Source organism: Melanostigma gelatinosum, assembly GCF_949748355.1.
Source record: "Melanostigma gelatinosum genome assembly, chromosome: 3".
Classification (NCBI taxonomy): Eukaryota; Metazoa; Chordata; class Actinopteri; order Perciformes; family Zoarcidae; genus Melanostigma; species Melanostigma gelatinosum.
In genome coordinates, this window is record NC_136636.1 from 6,785,137 (window position 1) to 6,804,613 (window position 19,477).

At 42.8% G+C, this 19,477-nt stretch overlaps 2 protein-coding genes across 2 annotated transcripts; both read right to left on the reverse strand.

Moving 5' to 3' along the window:
* Positions 1–24: 24 nt before the first annotated feature.
* On the reverse strand, positions 25–11,261 carry top1a (DNA topoisomerase Ia). The gene is made up of 21 exons (XM_079296926.1): positions 11,135–11,261; positions 10,650–10,674; positions 8,452–8,548; positions 8,190–8,292; positions 7,195–7,241; positions 6,995–7,090; positions 6,820–6,892; positions 6,548–6,636; positions 6,293–6,408; positions 6,087–6,208; positions 5,859–5,981; positions 5,366–5,553; positions 5,114–5,258; positions 4,734–4,877; positions 4,334–4,519; positions 4,185–4,253; positions 2,687–2,801; positions 2,479–2,606; positions 1,791–1,885; positions 1,545–1,694; positions 25–1,381 (listed from the first exon to the last, which is right to left on the reverse strand). Exons 1-21 carry the CDS (start codon positions 11,147–11,149, stop codon positions 1,279–1,281), a joined length of 2,229 nt encoding a protein of 742 aa, XP_079153052.1. The 5' UTR covers positions 11,150–11,261; the 3' UTR covers positions 25–1,278.
* Positions 11,262–12,883: 1,622 nt separating this feature from the next.
* On the reverse strand, positions 12,884–18,180 carry cyld2 (cylindromatosis (turban tumor syndrome) 2). Its single transcript, XM_079266021.1, has 14 exons — positions 18,153–18,180; positions 17,316–17,822; positions 17,082–17,211; positions 16,395–16,642; positions 16,132–16,300; positions 15,514–15,646; positions 15,231–15,335; positions 14,951–15,030; positions 14,749–14,815; positions 14,533–14,665; positions 14,327–14,435; positions 14,100–14,218; positions 13,808–14,012; positions 12,884–13,528 (listed from the first exon to the last, which is right to left on the reverse strand). The coding sequence occupies exons 2-14, from the start codon at positions 17,751–17,753 to the stop codon at positions 13,296–13,298; spliced, it is 2,169 nt and encodes a 722-aa protein (XP_079122147.1). The 5' UTR covers positions 17,754–17,822; positions 18,153–18,180; the 3' UTR covers positions 12,884–13,295.
* Between the last annotated feature and the right edge of the window lie 1,297 nt (positions 18,181–19,477).

The window sequence follows — 19,477 nt, forward strand, 5'->3', positions numbered from 1 at the left end:
AAAAAAATATATATACATGCATAGTAAAAGGTACTTGTAGGGTTTTATTCATTTTCCAACCTACAATGAGCATAAAACTCAAAGAAAACATGATCAAAGGCTATGACAAAAGATAAAACAGGAATAAGATGTCAACTTTACAGCTACTTACATCAATGTTCCTATCATAAAATTGGAATAAAATGAACTGATAAAATTCACATTAAATGTTACATTATTTTATCCTGAATCTTTACACCATTAAAAAAAAATAAACTGCCTAAATTGTAACAGATTGGTGATTTTTTTTTGGCAAAGTCAATATCCCTCACATACCCTTTTTCTGGGAAGAAAAACACTTTCCATTTAATGACTTTAAATACATTATCTTCAAGTAACAGATACAGGAGGTTGTTTTCTTTTTTTTTCTGGGAGCATTTGTTAAATTAAAATCAGATGTAGACAGAGCTATGCAGAGATTCAGAGGATGCTTGCGACTTAAAAAGAAAAAGGACACAAATGATTGGTTCACATTTACACCGTAAAAGAAGTCCCTGATGGAGGCTGTAAAACTAAATATTCACATTCTGCTTGCTTAAGTAAATATTGACATGGTTTGCAGTATTGTCCCCCTTTGCCTGCCAAAACATCCTCTTTCATGCTTAACAATTCAACATCGTCCAGTTTAAAATAGTCACCCAATCAATCGATTCCATGGCCGAGCCCCTCACACTCACGCACACACACACTCGCACACAACTCAGGCTAAGATCTCAGTTTCCTCGAAAGGCGCATGGGTGTAGTTAAGGAATTCATTTGCTTTAACTTTGTCTATTAAAATATAGAATTCATTAATAATAATACATGGGAGGGCTAAAATACAGAGCAAGTGAACAGAGAAAATAAAATGTTTCAAAGCTTTTTTTGTGTGTTTTTTTTTTTGCTGAATACAGTAGCGATAGGACCACAGAGTTCAAAGTTCAGGCAATGTCAAGTTTTGTCCCACGAGGAGAGACAAACGGTAAAAAGGTTCCACTTACTGGGACCATGCCTTGATGCTCAGTCGTGGGTATAGTTCAGCCTTGATGCCTGATCTCAGATCAGATGTTTAGACTACCCACAACACCCTCCTGCCACGTCATTATGGCCTCATTATCTCGCATTACCGCGGCGCAGCTGTTTTCCTGATCAAACTTCCCGATCAGGTCTGGCCATCGAGCAAAATTCAGTGACGCTAAAAAACAAAGTATCCGATAAAAAAAAAAACGTGTATCATAGTTTAAAACCACAAACTGGGATTTAAAATTCAAAGTCGTCGTCGGCCATGTCCATGGCCCAGGCAAACTTCTCCCGCTGGGTTTTGTTGTAGATCTTCTCCACGGGAATGCTCCACTTCTTACACCTAGACACAGACCAGGACGGGCAGAGTTCACTTTAAACGCTCCTCATTGAGGTACTGGTTAGATTTATGTCGAACAACAGAATCCACAGAGGGAAAGTCAACCGCGACGCCAAAGCAACATGAGTTAAATTCTTTAAAAACATTTTGTTGTACATCATCTTACCAAGCCACAGAGATGCGAGGGTCCAGATAGTTGAGCTTGGAAGTGCCGAGAGCAATCTGCTTGTTCTCCTGCCGATCAGTCGCCTGCACCTCCAGCTTCATCAGTTGCTCTTCTATCCTCTCAACCGCCTTCTTCCTCGTCTCCACGGTCCTTCAGAGACAAGCGGCATACGGTTGGTTAAAAAAAAAAAAATAAGGTTGACCTCGGAGACGGCAATTTGCAGAAAGCAAACTTTTGGATGCTTACTTTTTGGATTTTTCATCTCTCCGCACTTTGGCATCAGCCTTTGAGCTCTTCAGTTCTCTCTTGGCATCAGAAAGCTGGCCCCGTTTGACATCAATCTAAGAAAGAAAGAACAATTAAGTGCCGATTCTTCTTCTTGCTAAATTGACAGCAACCTAAAAACAAACTAGATTGCTTAAAACTGAACGGGCAAATGAACGTCGTCTACAATAACTTGTAAATATGCCAAGAACTAGTTTGTAGAAATTAAAAACCGACAAAGCTGGACATGAGCTGCAATTTACAATTATTTTGACAATTCTAATCTATTAATCTGCCAATTTCTTTCTAGAATCAATCAATAGTTTATTAAAGTATTGGAAAACAGTGAAAAATGTCCATCCCAGTTCCTCAAAGCCCATCATCATATTAACATATTAAAGTGGGAAATCTCCATATTTTAGATGCCGAAACCGCATTTCCACATGAAAAATGCTTCATGGATTATTATAGTTTGATCAAAAAATTAAAAAATTAAAAAAGTGCATCTCTCTCATTAAGGCTCAGTCCTCCCCAACCGTGGGCCAGAGTTCGAGTTAAACAATTGTCATCATTTTGGTGAAACAGGAGATTAACGAAACAAACCTCCATCTCAGCTTTGCCAAAACAAAAAGAGTGAGTCTGTCAGAAGTATTCAAAAGCACTCGTTAACCTTAGCCTGCAGGTTCTGCATAGACTTCTCAAATGTCTTTGGTGGAGCCCGCTGATGGTTACACAGGATGGCCACCGCCCTGTTGGCCCTGTTGTAGGACAAGACCTTGGCTGGAACGTTCTCTTCCGCTAGAGAGAGAGGCGGAGTATGAGTTTTCTGTATGCAGATCGATTCATTTTAGATGCTTTGACTGCAGGTGGAGACGTACCACTCGTGAGCTGCTTCAGCTGTTGTTGCAGGGTGATCGAGGCGTTGTAGGTACGGAAGACTTTGGCCGTCAGTCCTTCCATCAGCTCCTGAAGATGTTTGTTCAGAACAGAAGTCTGGGGGAGAAACAATCAAACTAGTTTCTGAGTGCTAAAAAAAAAAAAAAAGACAAGACACCAGGGCCCTGTACTACGTAGCAAGTTGAAAATACCCTGGGTATCTTTTCGTTATCTGGCTTGATTATTCCCAATGACCATAATCCCTCTAAGCGGTCCTACGACGGTCATCAACCAGGGGTTTCTCAATCTGACTGCGAGTTCACAGAGAAAGGGGGCGGGGTTTGCAGCATATGACCAATCGCAAACATTGACAAGTCTGTCGTCATGTTTGACAAACAAAGAGCAAACTATAATATCAGACAAAGAACACAGTTGCACCTTACAAAACGCTGGAAGACTTTAAAAATATTGACCAATGAACTTCAAGGGGGCGGGGCTCCGCACATTAATAGACCTAACTCAATAGCTGCTGGGCCAATCAAGAAACTCACAGGATACTAACAAGAGCACCTGGAACACACCTCGTCATTCAAATTGAGTGCTACAAATGCAAAAGACAAGTGTGTCAATACACAGACTATAAATCAATACATTATGAGATATGTTGAACCATGCGTGAAAAACTATTTTTTAAGTTGCTCAACGTGGGGCGCCACCATTTCCAAATGTACAGCTTGTCCAAACATCATCAAACTTGCCGGTTATTTTTAATAAAGCTGTTTAAACATATCCCCAAATGCCAAGAGACATGATTGGCAGGACTTTGTAGTATGCAATTATTGAAAGACTACAAACACCACCATGAGAAAACGAGTGCGTGTGTGGTCCCACTCCATCAGACACAAACCATCTGAAGTGACTTCGCTCGGCTCTGAAGCCTGAAACACGCTTGCTGCTGCCGCCGTTGGCAGGAGACCCAACTTTTCTTTTTTTATATCTCAGTGAAAATGTTTTTAAACGAGAATATTTCAGACAAAAACATGTTGTGAAATCTGGAAACGATTACATCCGTCTTTTCATGAATGCTGACTTTACAACGCTCGGGAAAAACAAGTCTTAACAATCCTACGCAGCCACCACTGCAACCTACAGTCTACAGATCGTTTAATAGGCTACTCATATTAGTTTAGCCTAGATATATATTAGATATTTATCAAATTTCGATGACAACATTAAAAGTAGGACTGTACCGAATGGTTCATTCGTAAGATATGACTCGTCAGAAACGTGAGCCTCCAGCTCGCCACAGACGTGCCGAGTCATTGAGAGGAAACTGAAAATCTCCCAATCTCAGACGAGCACCTTTAGACCTGAAAGTACTGCACGACTGAATCCTGCTTTGGAGTACAGGCCTCTGGTATTTTAGAAACAGTCTTCCCAATTTTCATTCCTGCCAAAAAAGTATTTATAGTTCTCTATCCCGGGTTGTGTTTCGCTTACATTCAGGCGATCAAACAGGTCATCATCAGGCTCCTTGTTCTCCATGAACAACTGAAGATTCTTAAAAACCTAGAAAAAGGCAGAACACACATGAATACACAAGCAAAGTCTGCGTCCTCAAAACAATAACACTGATTTACAGTTCTTACCCGTTTCTCCACAGGGACTTTGTTGTAGTAGCGAATGGAGTCTTTACCAAGGAAGTCAAACTCCACCACAAACTCTTGACCATCGTTCTCTGGATAGAGTTTGGTGTGCTCGACTCTCAGCGAGCAGCAGCCCACGGTGTCCGCAGTCTCGCCTTCCTCCTTCTCGTTACCCGCTCTCAGTGCCAGCTAGAGTGGTATCAGGACAGCTGGATTAAAGCCAGCTTACAAAAGACACCGCCCTCACTGCGGCTAGCGTTTAAGCACCGACTAAACCCCCGCAAGTAACAGTCATTGTTTGAACAAAAAAAAAACTCCCTAAAGCATTATACACTCTGCACAATGTGCGAGGGATAACGTCCGGCAAGCCGGTCAGTATTTGAAACTGCATGATGCGCCTCACCTTGTCGATGAAGTAGAGGGCCACGGCCCTTTGTCTGATCCTCATCTCTTTGGACTTCCAGTCTTCGCGGTACTGGGTTCTGATGCGGTCCACACATTTCTTCAGTTGACGAGCAGTTTCATACTTCTGCCAATCCTTCTCTCCCTGCAGCCAAACAAATGAGTAACACGTTAATTACACGGGGCCGTGCTTCAGTGTCAACATGCAGACGTATGAATTAAATTAGGAGGTTTTTACAGAGCGCAGCATAAAAACAATGAAACATTAACTCAGTTACATGCAGCTTCTCGATGAAGTTGCCATGATATGTAGTCATTAAGCCCACACAGAAGGATGTCTAAAGAGGTCTAAAACGCCTTGTGGTGCAGTACTCGGCCCACCTTGATCCTTGAGCTGGGGTTCAGCATGATGTATTTGATCGAGCCTTGAATGTTCTCCGTCCACGACACCAGCCAAGTGACCTTGTTGTCGTGTCGAACCTCTTTCCACTTAGTGCCTGGAGGCGGCTCCGGGTGCTTGGAGTCCCTGTGAGGAGCACAATAATAAAAACGTCTCATTGTTGTACCAACTTAAAACATATCCGTTCACCGGCATCAGAACAGCGAGGAAAAACAAAACAAAAGGAAACTGACTTGCTGCAGTTGACGATGACGTCTTTGGGCCTGATGCGACGTTTGAGCATTCCCATCTTGGGATGGTCTCCACGGCCGCGGAACAGGCCCGGGGGCTCGATGCGAAAGTTTGCAATGCGTTCCCTGTGGTTGTCCATGACGCAGAAGCCGTACAGCTGCAAGAGCCGCTCATTCTCCTCCTTTAATTTCTGCAAAGGAAAGGAAAGAAAAAACACATAAGATCTCTGATGGTGTCAATGTGAAGGAGCCCACTCCGAGGCAAAATACTCCCAGCTAGTGAGTTTGAAAACATACGGCCATAAAGTAACCGTTTATGTATTACTTCTTCAGATCCTCATCACAAAAATGTTTGGGATCAGGGTTGACTTAGACTAATGTGGCTGCCTAGCGTTTTATCAACTATGGAATAAAACAAAAAGGTAACACATGTGACCTGTATGGCTGGTTGATATTTTGGGTGTTTTCCATAGTTCGATACAATGTAATACTTTACCAGTTTCTCATCCTTTGACTTGTTCTTCCTGGCTTCAGACTGAGCCTTGAAGTAGTCGCTCATCTCATTAAAGTCGCACTTCTTCAGGTCTGTCAACTTCGTCTTTTCCTCTGCATTCATTTCCTGCATCCGCAAAACATGATGTCAAAAACAGAAACTACTTCACAAGACTCTAACAAAGTCACGAAATCTGTGTCCTTTTATTTACAAGTGCCCTTTTCTTCCTACCTTCCTCCAATCTTTAAAGAAGTTTTTGCGGAAGATGTCCTTTGTGGTGTACTCGTGGTCCAGCATTTTGGCAAAGAACGTGGCCACCTCCTCTGTCTCTGGGCTTAGCTTCATGTGCTTACCTAAAATGAAACAAAACCAGATGTGTTATTGCATGGTTCGACGGTTTAGTATTTGACTGAATCCATTGAGAAAGACAATCTCACCGTCATAGTGAAATTTGACTCGACTAGGAAGCGGCTCGTACGGTGGTGCTAAAACGGGTCCTTTGTGTTCCAGAAACTTCCATTTGACGCCGTCTGTGTATCGCTCCTCCTCCCACCTGGAACCAAGCACATAATTCAATCCAATAAGGAGTTTGAATATACCAGAGAAACATTACGCGATCCAACAACAACACGAAATACATCCGCCTCAGCATTGATAGGCATCGTATCGTTCAGCTGGCATGAATAACTCACCATTTCCACTTCTCCTCTGGCTCTTTCTTTACTTTCTTTTTTCCATCAGTGGCTGCCCTTTTGTTTTTTGTCTTTTTGGGCTTAATATCCTAAAAAGAAGGGGGGGGGGGGAAGAGAAACAGAGTTATTTTGCTCACATGTTTGCACAAAAATGGCAGTATCAGCAAAAAAAAACACAGACTTAAGCTTGTCCAATTATGCCTCATTTTGTGCTTTCCAGAACATGTTTGAGTAAAAGGGGCTTCTTTTCATCAAAGTCAGCCTTGGCTTACCTCCTCCTCTGGTTTCCTTGTCTTGACCTTCTTGTCATTTTCAATCTTAATTTTTTTGGCCTTGATTTCAGAGCTGAAAAACAAAAACTTGCATTACAAATTTGGTCCCAGACACCTTTACAAAATACCCGAACACTCTGAAACAGACACGGAGGACATGCAAGGAGCCGCTCACTCGTTCTCGTCGTCCCGTTCTCGTTTTAGAGACTTCTCTAGTTTAGGAGAGTGGTAAAAATTATCCTGAGGCTCAGACTTCACTTGCACTGGAGGGCTGCAAAAACAAAAAACACACATTCAAAATCAGAAACGGCTTTGTATAAAAAAAAATACATCCGATGGTAAATGCAAGACTGAAATAAAAATGTACATACATACCTGGCAAAGCCATTCTCCTTTTTGACTTTACCATCAAGCGGCTTCATCTGAAAGATTTACACAAAGTTGTTAAGAAAAAACATGTAAAGCAGACAAATATGTCTGCATAATGAAAGCTTCATCACGGTCCAGTCGTTGTCAAATACTGTCATTTTGATGAGTAATCATTTTCTAATTCTGAACTAACAGGGTGGGGAGCAGGGCCGTCCATCAATCAGAGGCTCGATCCCCGACTCCGCTAGTCGCAGGTCGATATGTCCTTGAGCAAGACACTTAACCCCAAAATTGCTCCCGTAGCTGTGCCTACGGTGTATGAATGAGATAGAACCTGAATTGTAAGTCGCTTTGGATAAAAGCGTCTGCTAAATGACTGTCATGTAACATTTCAGTACTTTCTGCATCAGACACAGTTGGTTGGTTCCGAGTGGCAGAAGCTAACATCCAGACCTTTGAATCAGACGACTCCAACAAGTTTGAGTCGACTGAAACATTAACGAGTTGACAATTCTGTCTGATCTCAGGCGAAGCAGCAAGAGCATCAAAACCATTTAGTTACATCGGACTCAGAATACATTGCATAGAGTTATACAGGAGTGACCAAGAATCTGTCTGATATTATACACTAGTCGCCCTATTTGCAGACCAATTGGGTAGACTGCATTTAGCAAAGGCATTCACCAACCAAATTCTGGTGATGGGGCGGAAAAAGCGTCACACATGTAGTGATCCATTTCTGATCATATCTGTGTCCTGGCTGAAAGGACATAGGTCAAATATTTCATAATTAAAACAGAAGGTGGGAAATAAGTGTATATGTTGTACATGTGTGTACATTGCCGGTTAAACAGCTGTAAGCCAGGTAGGTACATGTGCATGATTTGACAGAGCTTAATATCGCAGAATGAGTCATGATGAACCCCAAAAAAAAAAAATCACAGCATTACATGCACAACCACATGTCCCTTCCTCCATGAATTATGTGCATGGTAATTCACCTTCTTCTCCTTGTGCTTATCCTTGTCTGTGCTGCCATCTTTCTGCTTCATCTTCTCCTTCTCCTTGTCTCTGTGTTTTCTGTCAGCGGACTCCTTGTGATCGCTTGAGTTAAAGTATAAATACAAAGACGTATGACGGTTGTTTCACCTTCCACTATTCAATGCAAAGAATAATAATAAAGTGGTGCGTCTTATCCACTTTGAGCAACTATACCACCAGAAACATGCATTTATGAAGAATGTGGAAGCACACACACCATACCTGTTGCCATGCTTTGATTTCTCCCGTTCCTTATCCTTCTTGTGGTCCTTATGTTTGTGTTCCTTCTCTTTGTACTTGTCTTTATGCTTGTGCGAGTCTGAGAAGAAAACAAGTGTCAGCTTCTTCAAGAGTAAGAGATATTGACTGAAACAACCCAACAATGTACTGAAGAAATGGTATTATTATTATTATTATTATTGTCTACCTACATGTAGGTACAATATCTATCGAATGACCATAGTATGATCATTATAATTCTATACCGAGAAAAACAATCTTATCAACCGACAACTTGGGAAGCACCAAGCCCCCCCTGCAGTGTTCTTACATGAATTAAATGGCTAGACACTAGGTCTGAACATGCACCACAATGTGAATGACTGCGTAATCTATTACGCAGTAGCACAGCGCCCCATACGAGCCTCGTTGTTTATGAGACAATATGAAACAACAGACAGGTTGAAACATGTCAGAGAAGACAGCCGGCTTTCACCCTCTTTTAGTTTGTAAACCACAGCTGGAAAAAAATCATCTTAGGGAAGGAATAATGACAATCATCAAAAGTGCAAACACTAAATGAAGCCTACGTGCTTTAGGGTATGGACCTGTCAGCAAACAGCTTTGCCAACATGTCGTAAAAATAAATTGTTCATAATGTTCCCTGTGTACGCCAGAACAAACCACCTGAGTACACGCTCACGCTGAAATTCTTTGATCGCCGAGTGATTTGTTCTCAAAAGAATCGCTAAGCCTAAAAACAGACTTGGAGCTTTGTGTATCGTTGTAAAACTAGTTGACTTTCTCATTTTCAAATCGTGGATAAACAGAGTTGATGTGTGTCGTCCTCTCAGAATTAATCCAAATCACTGCGATACAACTTCAACGAACAGGAGCTTTTGCACTCTGTTACACACGTCATCATTGTGATGAACGCTCCACAGAAGAAATAAACATTCAGAACAGGTGACTGATGCGATTGACTAGCAGACAAGTTGTGCTAAACCATCACGTACGCATTAAAGTACAATTTGTACCGGTAAATTAAATAGTTTGAAATGATGTCATTGTGTCAACGTTGGTGGTTAATCTTGTGAAGTTAGTCTAGTGAGGCGGGAATGAATATCCTTCTGGCTAATACAGGTGAAGCCGAGGTGCTTCATGTCTCAGTCAAGTGTCGCCCCACTGCCTATGAATGAAAACCAAATAAGTGGACTCCTGCTAGTTGTGTAGATGATTCTTTTAAAGCATTACAGATGCACAGATAAGTAAATGTCTGATCAATAACCCATCCGTCGCTGTAATTTATACAGAGAGCTGAATCACTTCCACTGAACCAGACAGTGCATATTAGGTAGTAAAGTGTTTATAAAGTGTATATAACTCAGGAAAGGAAAGTTACTCCTGCTTAACTGGACTTTATTAAATTAAAACTTAAGTTTTCTTGGTATAGATGTGGGTGGTGCCCACCTCGTATGCTTGATATTGGTTTTCTTGACCTTTAACAGACAAATCCTAATAGCATGAAATATTATTATAATACATTTTATACTTTTAAGATGGTCAGGATGCTCAAATAAACAAATGTTTCATCCTAACTTGTGTGATGACTTTAAGTTGTTGACATTTGAAATGTGGATCAACGTTCACTTTCTTCTTCTAGCATGTGGGAAATGTTCAGTCCCTGTAGCTATAATAAAAATAACGTGAGGCATAAAGCGTTAACGATCGTGTCTAAATAACACAACACACTTCTTCGTCACTACGTGAGATCTTAATGAAGCACTATGCCTCCTCCACACAGCCGTCTGCACTTCATAGCCAGGGTTCAGCTACAGTCAGGCCGCTACACAGGAAAAAGAAAATGGCGCAGAGACTAAGTCCTCAACCCCCAAACCCTCACTTTCAGGAGAGAAATACGACATTAAAAGCCAACCATAAAGACATTATAATCCGACAAACTGATAAAACACCTCGAGGTGTGTACAACTACCGATTCGGATCGAGACAATACGCATCGGAAAAGCTGTTATTAGACCTCCCTTTTGAACAATAGGCGCTTGAGAGTGAGACAGAGGACTTAGTCTCTGGACGCCATTTCTGTCCTCTGCTGAGAAACTACCCGTAACGTTACATTTAGAGCAGTGAAGACATGTCAAAACACCCATTGTAACCTGCCGTATTTTATGTCACAAACTTACCATTGAAACGAGAGCCACAGTCGATCTGAAAATAAATCACAAAACAGACGGATGTTAAATATCATAGTGGCTAACTAGCCGGCTAACTAACTTTGAACTTGCTGGATAGCAAAGGGAGTTTGGTAGCTACCATTGCTAGCTTAGGCTAGCATTGGTACGCTGGCTGGTAGTATTGCTTTAGCGGCTGACACCGAAGCTAACGTTGGCTAACAGCTAGCGCCACATTAAATGTGGCGCTAGCACACTTTAACCTGGAGTTAATGACCAGCTACTCAAACCTGAATGCTAACTAGACAGCACCTCTCAGTGACACCACAAACAAACACGTGATGAAACGTGTCAAAAAGCTGTTTACAACATAATGACTCGGCTAACTCGCGCTAGCAGGTACTGTACCCACAGTTAGCCAAGTTATCTTTGTCAAACCAAAGCTAATAAAACAGTGGCTACATGTTATAACCGTTCACCACGAGAGATGGCATTACCTGGTCCCCACTCATTTCCTAAAGTGTTGTTTGATTGGAACAATCAAAAAATGAGTAACGTGTAGGGTTACCACACACCGGCGAGGAGATGCAGGCAGAATGAAGAAAAGACACAGTTGTGTAAGAGATTTAAGTCCAGATTGTACGCAACTGCGCATGCGCCTCAGTTTCACTGGTGGAGAGCAGTGTAGCTCCTCCTTTCGATAAAAACGTGTTGCTCCTTCAGGCCCACGATGGTCACACACAGTCCTCCTGAGTGAGGCGCACATGTGTCAGGAGCACAAGCTGCTCCAGACTCAGTGCTCTTCTTGTTTGTAGTCACTTGATCTGATATCTGACTGACATCAAAAGAAAGAAGCAGCTCTTTGTACATGTTACTAGTAATAGTAACAACATTCACATCATCATGCCTGAAGAGGTCTGTGCTTTCAGATACTGTATATGCCCATCATATTATGCATATCAAACAATACGTATTTTAGTGATTTCAAACACGGTGTAGGCCAGAATGTGTGGCATGTAACAGACACGAGCTGTCTTACCCTCCACAACCATTAGAGTCAACAGGCCTATCACATAACTCAATAGAAAAAGACTAGTTGAGGGAATTGAACTTCAAAAGGTGTGGTTCAGAATAATAAACTGGCATGTCCTAAAAAAGTAGTGTTGCATCATCTTTAGAGGATAAATGAAGAAGTGGTGTTTTTACGGTTGACAGATAGACGACTGAATAACTTTAATTGAATCTATCTGAATACACATTACAGCATCGGGAAACACCAGCTTTTTAAAGTATTTTGTACATTTATTATGACATGGCAGCTTGCACTTTAACATTTGTTAAACAACTTTTATGGCAATTTTTATATTATCTCATCATGAAGGTTTCCCCCCTCAGAAGTTATGAAAATAATGTACATGTGTGGTTTGGTGGGCCTGTATACTTGCTGGTAATAAGAAAATTATATTAAAATAAATAAATGATTAATTAAGACGTTCACAGCAAACTCATATTTGTCCACAAGAGGGCATTGCAGTCCATAATATTACCTCAAAGGACTCACCTGTCCTCACAGAACCTGCAAAAAGTTAAATCGTTTACAGTAAGTTCAACACAAAGTACAACATGTAGGGGAGAGTAGGGTCGGTTGGGTCAGGTGGGCCGTGTCTTTTTAGCAAGTTAGAAAGAAACTATGCCGATGTCATTCACCATGCTCACTCTCAGCCACACCTTCAACCTCAAAGTGGAGACCTAAATGTTCCTCAGTGTAACAACAGTCAGACATTCAAGAGGTAAAGAAGGCATTGATGAGGAGTTGAGTGTAATATTTTACTGCGCATTCAATTCAATGTGGCATGGACGTTACAAAAAACACAATGTTGCCAAAGCATCAAAAAACAAAAGTACACAATAATATAAATATCAACACAACACGATTGTTGTGTAATAAAGATATATGTACAGTATTACAATTACATTTGAACAAACATGTATGTGTGTCTAGGTCATTCACTGTCAGATTGTGGCATGTTGATGCATATTGGGCAGCAAGATATGCCTCTAATAGGACTATTCTACATTTTGAGAAGTCATTGAGCTCTTTCAAAATCTGGGATTACAGAGTTGAATTTGTCAAAATTATCGTTCCTCATTTCATTTAATGTTTTACAATTTAGGAGGAAGTGGCTCTCTGTCTCAGCCTCCCCTGTACGACAGTGACCACACACCGTTTTACTTTGGTTGCCATGATTGTGTGTGTGTGTGTCTTCCAGTTTGTGGTCTGAGCCTGTACTTGATCTCCGACAGTAGAGATTTTCTGCCAATCCAAGGTCTCTTTTTAGGGACAGACAACATTCTAATCTACGAAAGCGTCGTCTTTACATTGTGTTGTAGTTAGTCTGACTCCGATTGGTGTTTGGAGAGCAGTGTTTAAGTGATCACAGTGTGTCTGAGAGGGGGCAGTTAGCCTCAGCACAGACTGACATTCTTTTTTCTTCTTACACATCTGCATCAACTTTAACTACGATCATTCATAGTCGTTTCTCTTCAGCAGTATTATTTTCCTCCGTGATGTTAGAAGCATCCGTTTCACTTCCTGTATGTAACAACAAACACAAAATCCAGTTGATTGCGCACAGATGCAAGGTTATTAAGGCACTGTTATTGGAACGGCATGTCCTCGTCCTCACAAGACTCCTGCTGGTTTGGCTTTGAAAGTGGCGCGGCTGGGTTTTGGTACAGAAACATGTAAGAGTCACACAGCAGCCTGCGCACTAGATCAGACGCCTGGGAGGGGTTGGAACAAGCCAGCTCATCCTCCGGCTGGGACAGGAAGTCACCCAACTCCGGACAAGCTCGGATCACAGGAATGTTGTAGCCGCGTTGATCGTCACCTGTCAGAACGAGTGGCCTTGAGATTAGATCAGTTTAAGAAGAGATAAAGACCAGTCGTAGACGTCAGTCTGACTTTATCCAACACTGTCGAAGCTGCCTTATCAGCAAATAAGGCAAGTCACGGCAGAGTTTGCACGAAGGCAGAGTTTGCATGAACATCTGAATAAAACGATTTCTTAATTCTACAATGCCACCAATGGAAGGAAAAAGATGTCTTGCTTAAACCAAGAAACAACCAATTCATTTCAATAAATAAAACAAGCTGAAATCTATCTTACCGCATCTGTCTGCCATGCTGTCGAAGAAGAGCCAGGAGTGAGGATCAGGGCCGAATTTGACGAAGGACACATAGTGGCTGGTTTGAATGCAGAGCACAGCAAACAGCTGCATCGTGTGCCTGGGCACAGGAGAACCAGAGGCCGCATCTGCTGGTACTGCCAGAGCTTTGGCGGAGTGACCCTGCCGGGAGGGATGGGCGTGCACCTGAAAGAACAATAAGTAGAGAGTTTAACATGTTTCCAGGTTTGGTCAGCGAGATACTGGACATCTACAATGGCTGTCTGGGTGTACCTGTGTGTTGCAGGTCGAGCAGTACTGTTTTATTCTCCCTGGCTGCAGTTTGCGATCTGGTAGACACTGAAGACACTCGTACTCTGCCAACTGCCCACAGACGAAGCATTCCCTTGGAGCTGTTGGGAAAAGTAATTAATTAATTAATTAATTAATTAATTAATAATAACAAAAATAATTCATATGCTCCAGGATTTAAATCAATGCAGACTAGCTCCGTTTCTTACAGTTGTACAGGAGATCTGTGACGTCAAGCTCGGTGGAGGGAATTATGTGAGAGAACATCTTATACTTGTTTCCAAACCTCGGCATCTGAACTATTAGACAGGACGGCATCTGAGACACAAATAGTAAAAAGGCACATTAATGTACAGAATAAACCTTGATAAACCACAAAAGGCTTCTTTTCCTTAGAACAGGAGCAAACGCTCACCTCCTCAAACTTGAGGTCCCCAGACAGGCAGGACGTGTCCAGCAGCTGTTGGACAGTGGGCATCTGTCCCATCTGTTCTTTCTCCAGAAAGATCTGGAAGGTGTAAGCACCCTGACATGTCTCTGGTCCCGATCTAAAAAAAAAAGGAAAAACTGAATTTCAGTCACTTTACGCAGTCACACAGGATATTTAACACTGGGCGGCTTAAGATCCTACCTGAGCTTGAGCAGCGGCTCCATGCAAAGCACCTTCTCAAAGAGGACTGTGATGAACTCCTCTGGGTCTGCAGTAAAGTAGAGCAATCAAACACATGCAGAACTTGAACAGTGGGTTTCATTATGTAATGCTGCAATGACGAAAAGACACATTGTTGGAATATCATTTCTAACAATGCATGTTGCAAGATACGAGCGCGTACCTTTCTCCTCTGTTCGGAAGGTGTCGCAGCCAAGCTCTTTACGGAAATTCATCACACTCACTGCAGGCACGAACCCGTGTCTGCAATAAATACATACAAAGCTTTAAGCACATGCACTTCTTTGTGTTCACCGGTGGATTACCCGTATCATTAAGACAGAGAGTACTTGTTTACCATCTGAGATTATGCAAGATGTCATTATGTTCCTTGTATTGCAGACTACTAGATGATAATGCAAGGCTTTTAGAGAAACAAAGTCTTGAAGACAGCGTTTATATACCTGCGCAAACGGTTGACTATTTTTCTTAGAGTGCAGGTTATGGGTTTCTCAGTGTCAGCAGGTTTTCTGCAGATGTTGTCCAGGGTCACGGATGAGCCGAACAAACTGAAGACAGAAAACCACATTGTTTTATCAACTCGCCACTTATCTGAATACAGTTCACCGTGCTCATTGAGTTGTACATGTTCTCATAATAAAACTGCCTGAGATAACGAGAGACTAAATTAAATCAGAGTGCTCCTTGAGAATCGTTTGCCCACGAGAGGCGTTGAACTGGTTTTACCTGAAGAGCGTGGCGTCGAGGTAACAGGAGTTGATGTGACCCTGAATCCCTTTCATTCGCCCCACTAACAAAGACAAGGCCTCGGATTCAGGAATAGGAGGTGCATCCTCCTCTGGGTCCTCAAATGGAGGAACTGAAAACAACACGCAAACGTACAATAACAGATCTCAAAATGGCATTTGAACGCAGACCTCAGCATTTTACTCATAGCTTTAGATTACCGGGCTTAAACAGTCACACAGGTCTCTGTGAACACTGATTAACCTGCTTTTCCAAAGCAGGAAGTTCACGGATAAAAACACTGCCCACAAACTGTGCATTGTTTCAGGAGCATTGGACTCAATTTCTCTTCAGAAGGGTGTGAAAGGAAGTCAGACGTTTAAATTTATGTTCAACCCGAGTGTGACATTACATTCTGTGAGGATGTGTGAATCGTAAATGACACGTGATGAGAGGAATGACAAACGCCTCTCCCTAAAGCTTTATGCACTAACTTTACACAATACTGGCTCCCTGATCAAAAGTTAAGAGTTTGCAAATTGTCTTGTATAACACAGCTAAAAATGTAAAATGTAAAATCAGTATGCATGTCCCACCATACTGGGAGAAGTGTCTAACCTGGAGGTGCGTCGGCGGGGTTGAGGTTCTCCGTGCCTGTAGACGAGCAGACGAACCTGCCATCGGGGCTGCACTTTGTGACGGGAACAAACAAAGCTCTGCCCATTTTGCAGGTGAAATACCTCTGGCCTCGGTGCTTCCCATCAGAGCAGCCGTTCACCTCATAGTCCTGAAACAATGAAAAAATAAAAAATAAAAATGAATCAGGAAGATGCCTAGAGCTGAAAGAAAAACGCAACTCTGCAACATTTTAAGTCACTCACCAATTCAATCCCAGCCCATTTATCGGTCTTCCCTTCCGGCACCCCCAACCACTGGATGACCCCGTACACTGTGACCCCCGAGTTGGACACCACCTCCACCATGGAGCCCACCTCCAGAGACACATGAGACGTGCTCGAACGTTGGCTCTGAATGACACCCTGCTCTGTGCAGTTCTCCCCGACTTGTCGTGCATGAGATCCTATATTCGGCATGGAATTGATGCGCGTCACCCCTTTTCTGTTTAAACCTGTGGAGAGGTACGGAAGCCGAACGGTTAGAAGTCACGAGACATCGTTTTTTTAGACTCGTCACATGCTGCCTCATCAGATTGACCTCAGGCTGACACCGCACAGGTCTACTACATATGAGGTATGCAGACAGCTGAGAGTTCACTATGTGCCAAAGCTCCAGACCATGTGATGAATCTGCGGTTTCACATATCGCAGCAACAGGACCAGTTATTCCAGTTCTGTACTGGTACCACTTCTTTTGAGCCCCCTGTGGAGTCACATGCTTCCTAGATATCTTTCAATAGAAGGATTTAATTATCTGAATGGAGCAATTTTTAAAAGGGTTCGGTACATTATCCTAAACCAAAGGGATATATTTTGATCTTGTGGGGAAGAAGTGGCAAATGTTGACGTTGAAAGAGTCAGGGAAGCTGTGGCTTTCTCCACTTTACTTACCCTCACATTGGCCGTCTTTCCATTGCAGACCATTGGGAACTGCGTAAGATGGGACCACCTGGACGATGTCTGCGGCACTGAACAGGGGAAGGGGTGCATGTTTCTTAGATGACAGATTGTGATCACTGTCCTATAGAGGAGAGACAAAGAAAAACAGACACTCAACACTCTTGCGTATTGAACACAGATAAACACCCTTGTGCACTCAAAATCAGACGGAACAACTTCACCCACCACGAACTCCACTTCAAAGGCGAGCATGTGCAGGTCGTCTTTGTTCTCCTTCCTCCCAATTTGCATGAGGTTCTTCATCAGCCCCGGCAGGTGTCCCTGCTTGTGCTTCACCACCACCAGGTCGTCCTGAGACAGCTCGCAGATCGCCGAGAACAGCTGCGGGCTGCACAGCAGCTCCAAGCGTTTGGTCGCGGGGGAAACGAAGAGCAGCAGCTGCGCCTGGTGTCGGGTCAGAGGGTACGTGTCCTCCCGCCTCACGACACCTCGGCTCTTGGGGCTCCCCGCGGTGCCGCCGCCGCCGTACAGCAGCCCCGTCAGCTCCCCGCGCTGCATCTCCGCCTCCACGCGGCCGATGCATCCTCGACAGAAGCCTTTCCTCGACTTCCCGTGTATCACGATGAAGAACTTCTCCTTCAGAACAACGGCTTTGGGCTCCATGTTGCCACTACAGTGTAGTCTGTTAAACGGCTTTGAAGCAGGTGAATGGGCTTTACAGAAGCCGTTAAGCTGTAGGAACAGCGGCACATTAGTGTACATTGTATCTAATGGCTCACAGCGACACTTTAAAAAGGTTACGACGTGGGGAGAAACTTTATTACACACGAATTACGATTAAAACTGTTCAACAGCACTCGCGATTAACTTAGCAGTTCGCCTACAATTGTAATAAGTATATGATTAATACAATTCAAACACCTCTAAGCGAGCGAAACTTAAGATACACGACACATTTAAGTTAAACCAACTTGTTCTGCAACGTTGCACATTTTTAATCATTACATTTCATTCGAGAGGCTGTTCAGCCTTTGGAAAAGTACAAACCGCTGACTCACTTACCGTTTTTATTTGTCGAGGGAAATTACTCCGCGGCGGATGAATTAATTGCCAACAAAAGCAGGTGGTTCCGAAGTCAAGAGCATCTCTTCCTCTTGGTTTGTAGATGAAAGAACCTGCGGGCGCTTAAACACTGACCTGCATCTGACAGACAACGCCCACTTAGCAGCTCACAACTTCTCCGCCCTGAAAATCTCGCAACGAGATGCATGACTAAATTAGATAAGAAAAATGGATGATGTTGACTATATGTTTGAACTAAGAGTGGCTGCTAATTTCACATACAACTGCCCATCCATATGACCGCTGGGGACAGTTATCTCACAGACAGCCAGTAAACTCTAACGGTGTGCAGCAAGTGGCCCAGAGGAACCTGGAAGGGAAATGCATAAAGCTCTGAGTTACAGCATTGATTTACTGAGACTGGACAGATATTACTGTCGTGAAGCATCTCATGACCTTTGACTCTTGTCTTCTAGTGCTTTCCGACATAAACTGCACAGTTTATCTGACATAGGCCTACATTTATCAGCTTAATTTATCAGAATAAACTTGTATAACAAGTCTTGATGTTCTGTGTCTTTAGGCTTCATTGTCATCTTAAAAAAAAAAAAAAAAAAAACACACGGGAGGTCACAGTTTCTATAAGGTACGTTGGAATATTACAAAAAGTAAGCGATTGATTGAATGCAACGTTCTGAGTGACATACGTTCGTCTGCGTGCAGGCTTAACACGTGTGACATAGCTGCACGTCCTACACGGCAACACAAATGGTATGCAGGACAGACAGTATCTTGAAGGCACATCAGCTTTGCATAACAGCCCTAATTTTCAGCATGCATGCGTGACCATGTGACCTCAACCGGCATAAAACCGTCGCCTGTTATCCAGCATTCGCAAATCCATCACGACATGTCAGCTTGGAGCTCAAGTATGATGGCGATATTCCTTTGAAGACATTGCTTATGGCTAGACAAATGTGCCCTCTTTAATAGAAAGTACATGTTGGATGACTGCCCTCTGCTGGCTGGGGATCACAATAACATGAGAGTATCAAACAGAACAACAACTATACACTTACATCATGCAGTGGAACAGTAGCTCATCCAGATGCCATAACATGCTGTTGGAAGATTTTTCACAATAAAAAGTTCATGAGAACTGTAACAAACGATCAGATAATTGAGGCGTTAGGGCAGTGATGATGTCTTTGTTCCTCAGGATCCCCTGGACAACAGAGTTTGTCTTCGCTCTCGTTACTGGGCGGCCCTTTCCAAACCGCACCCTCTCCTCTGGAAACTCAGCTGATGGTGAAGTGTTAGGAAAG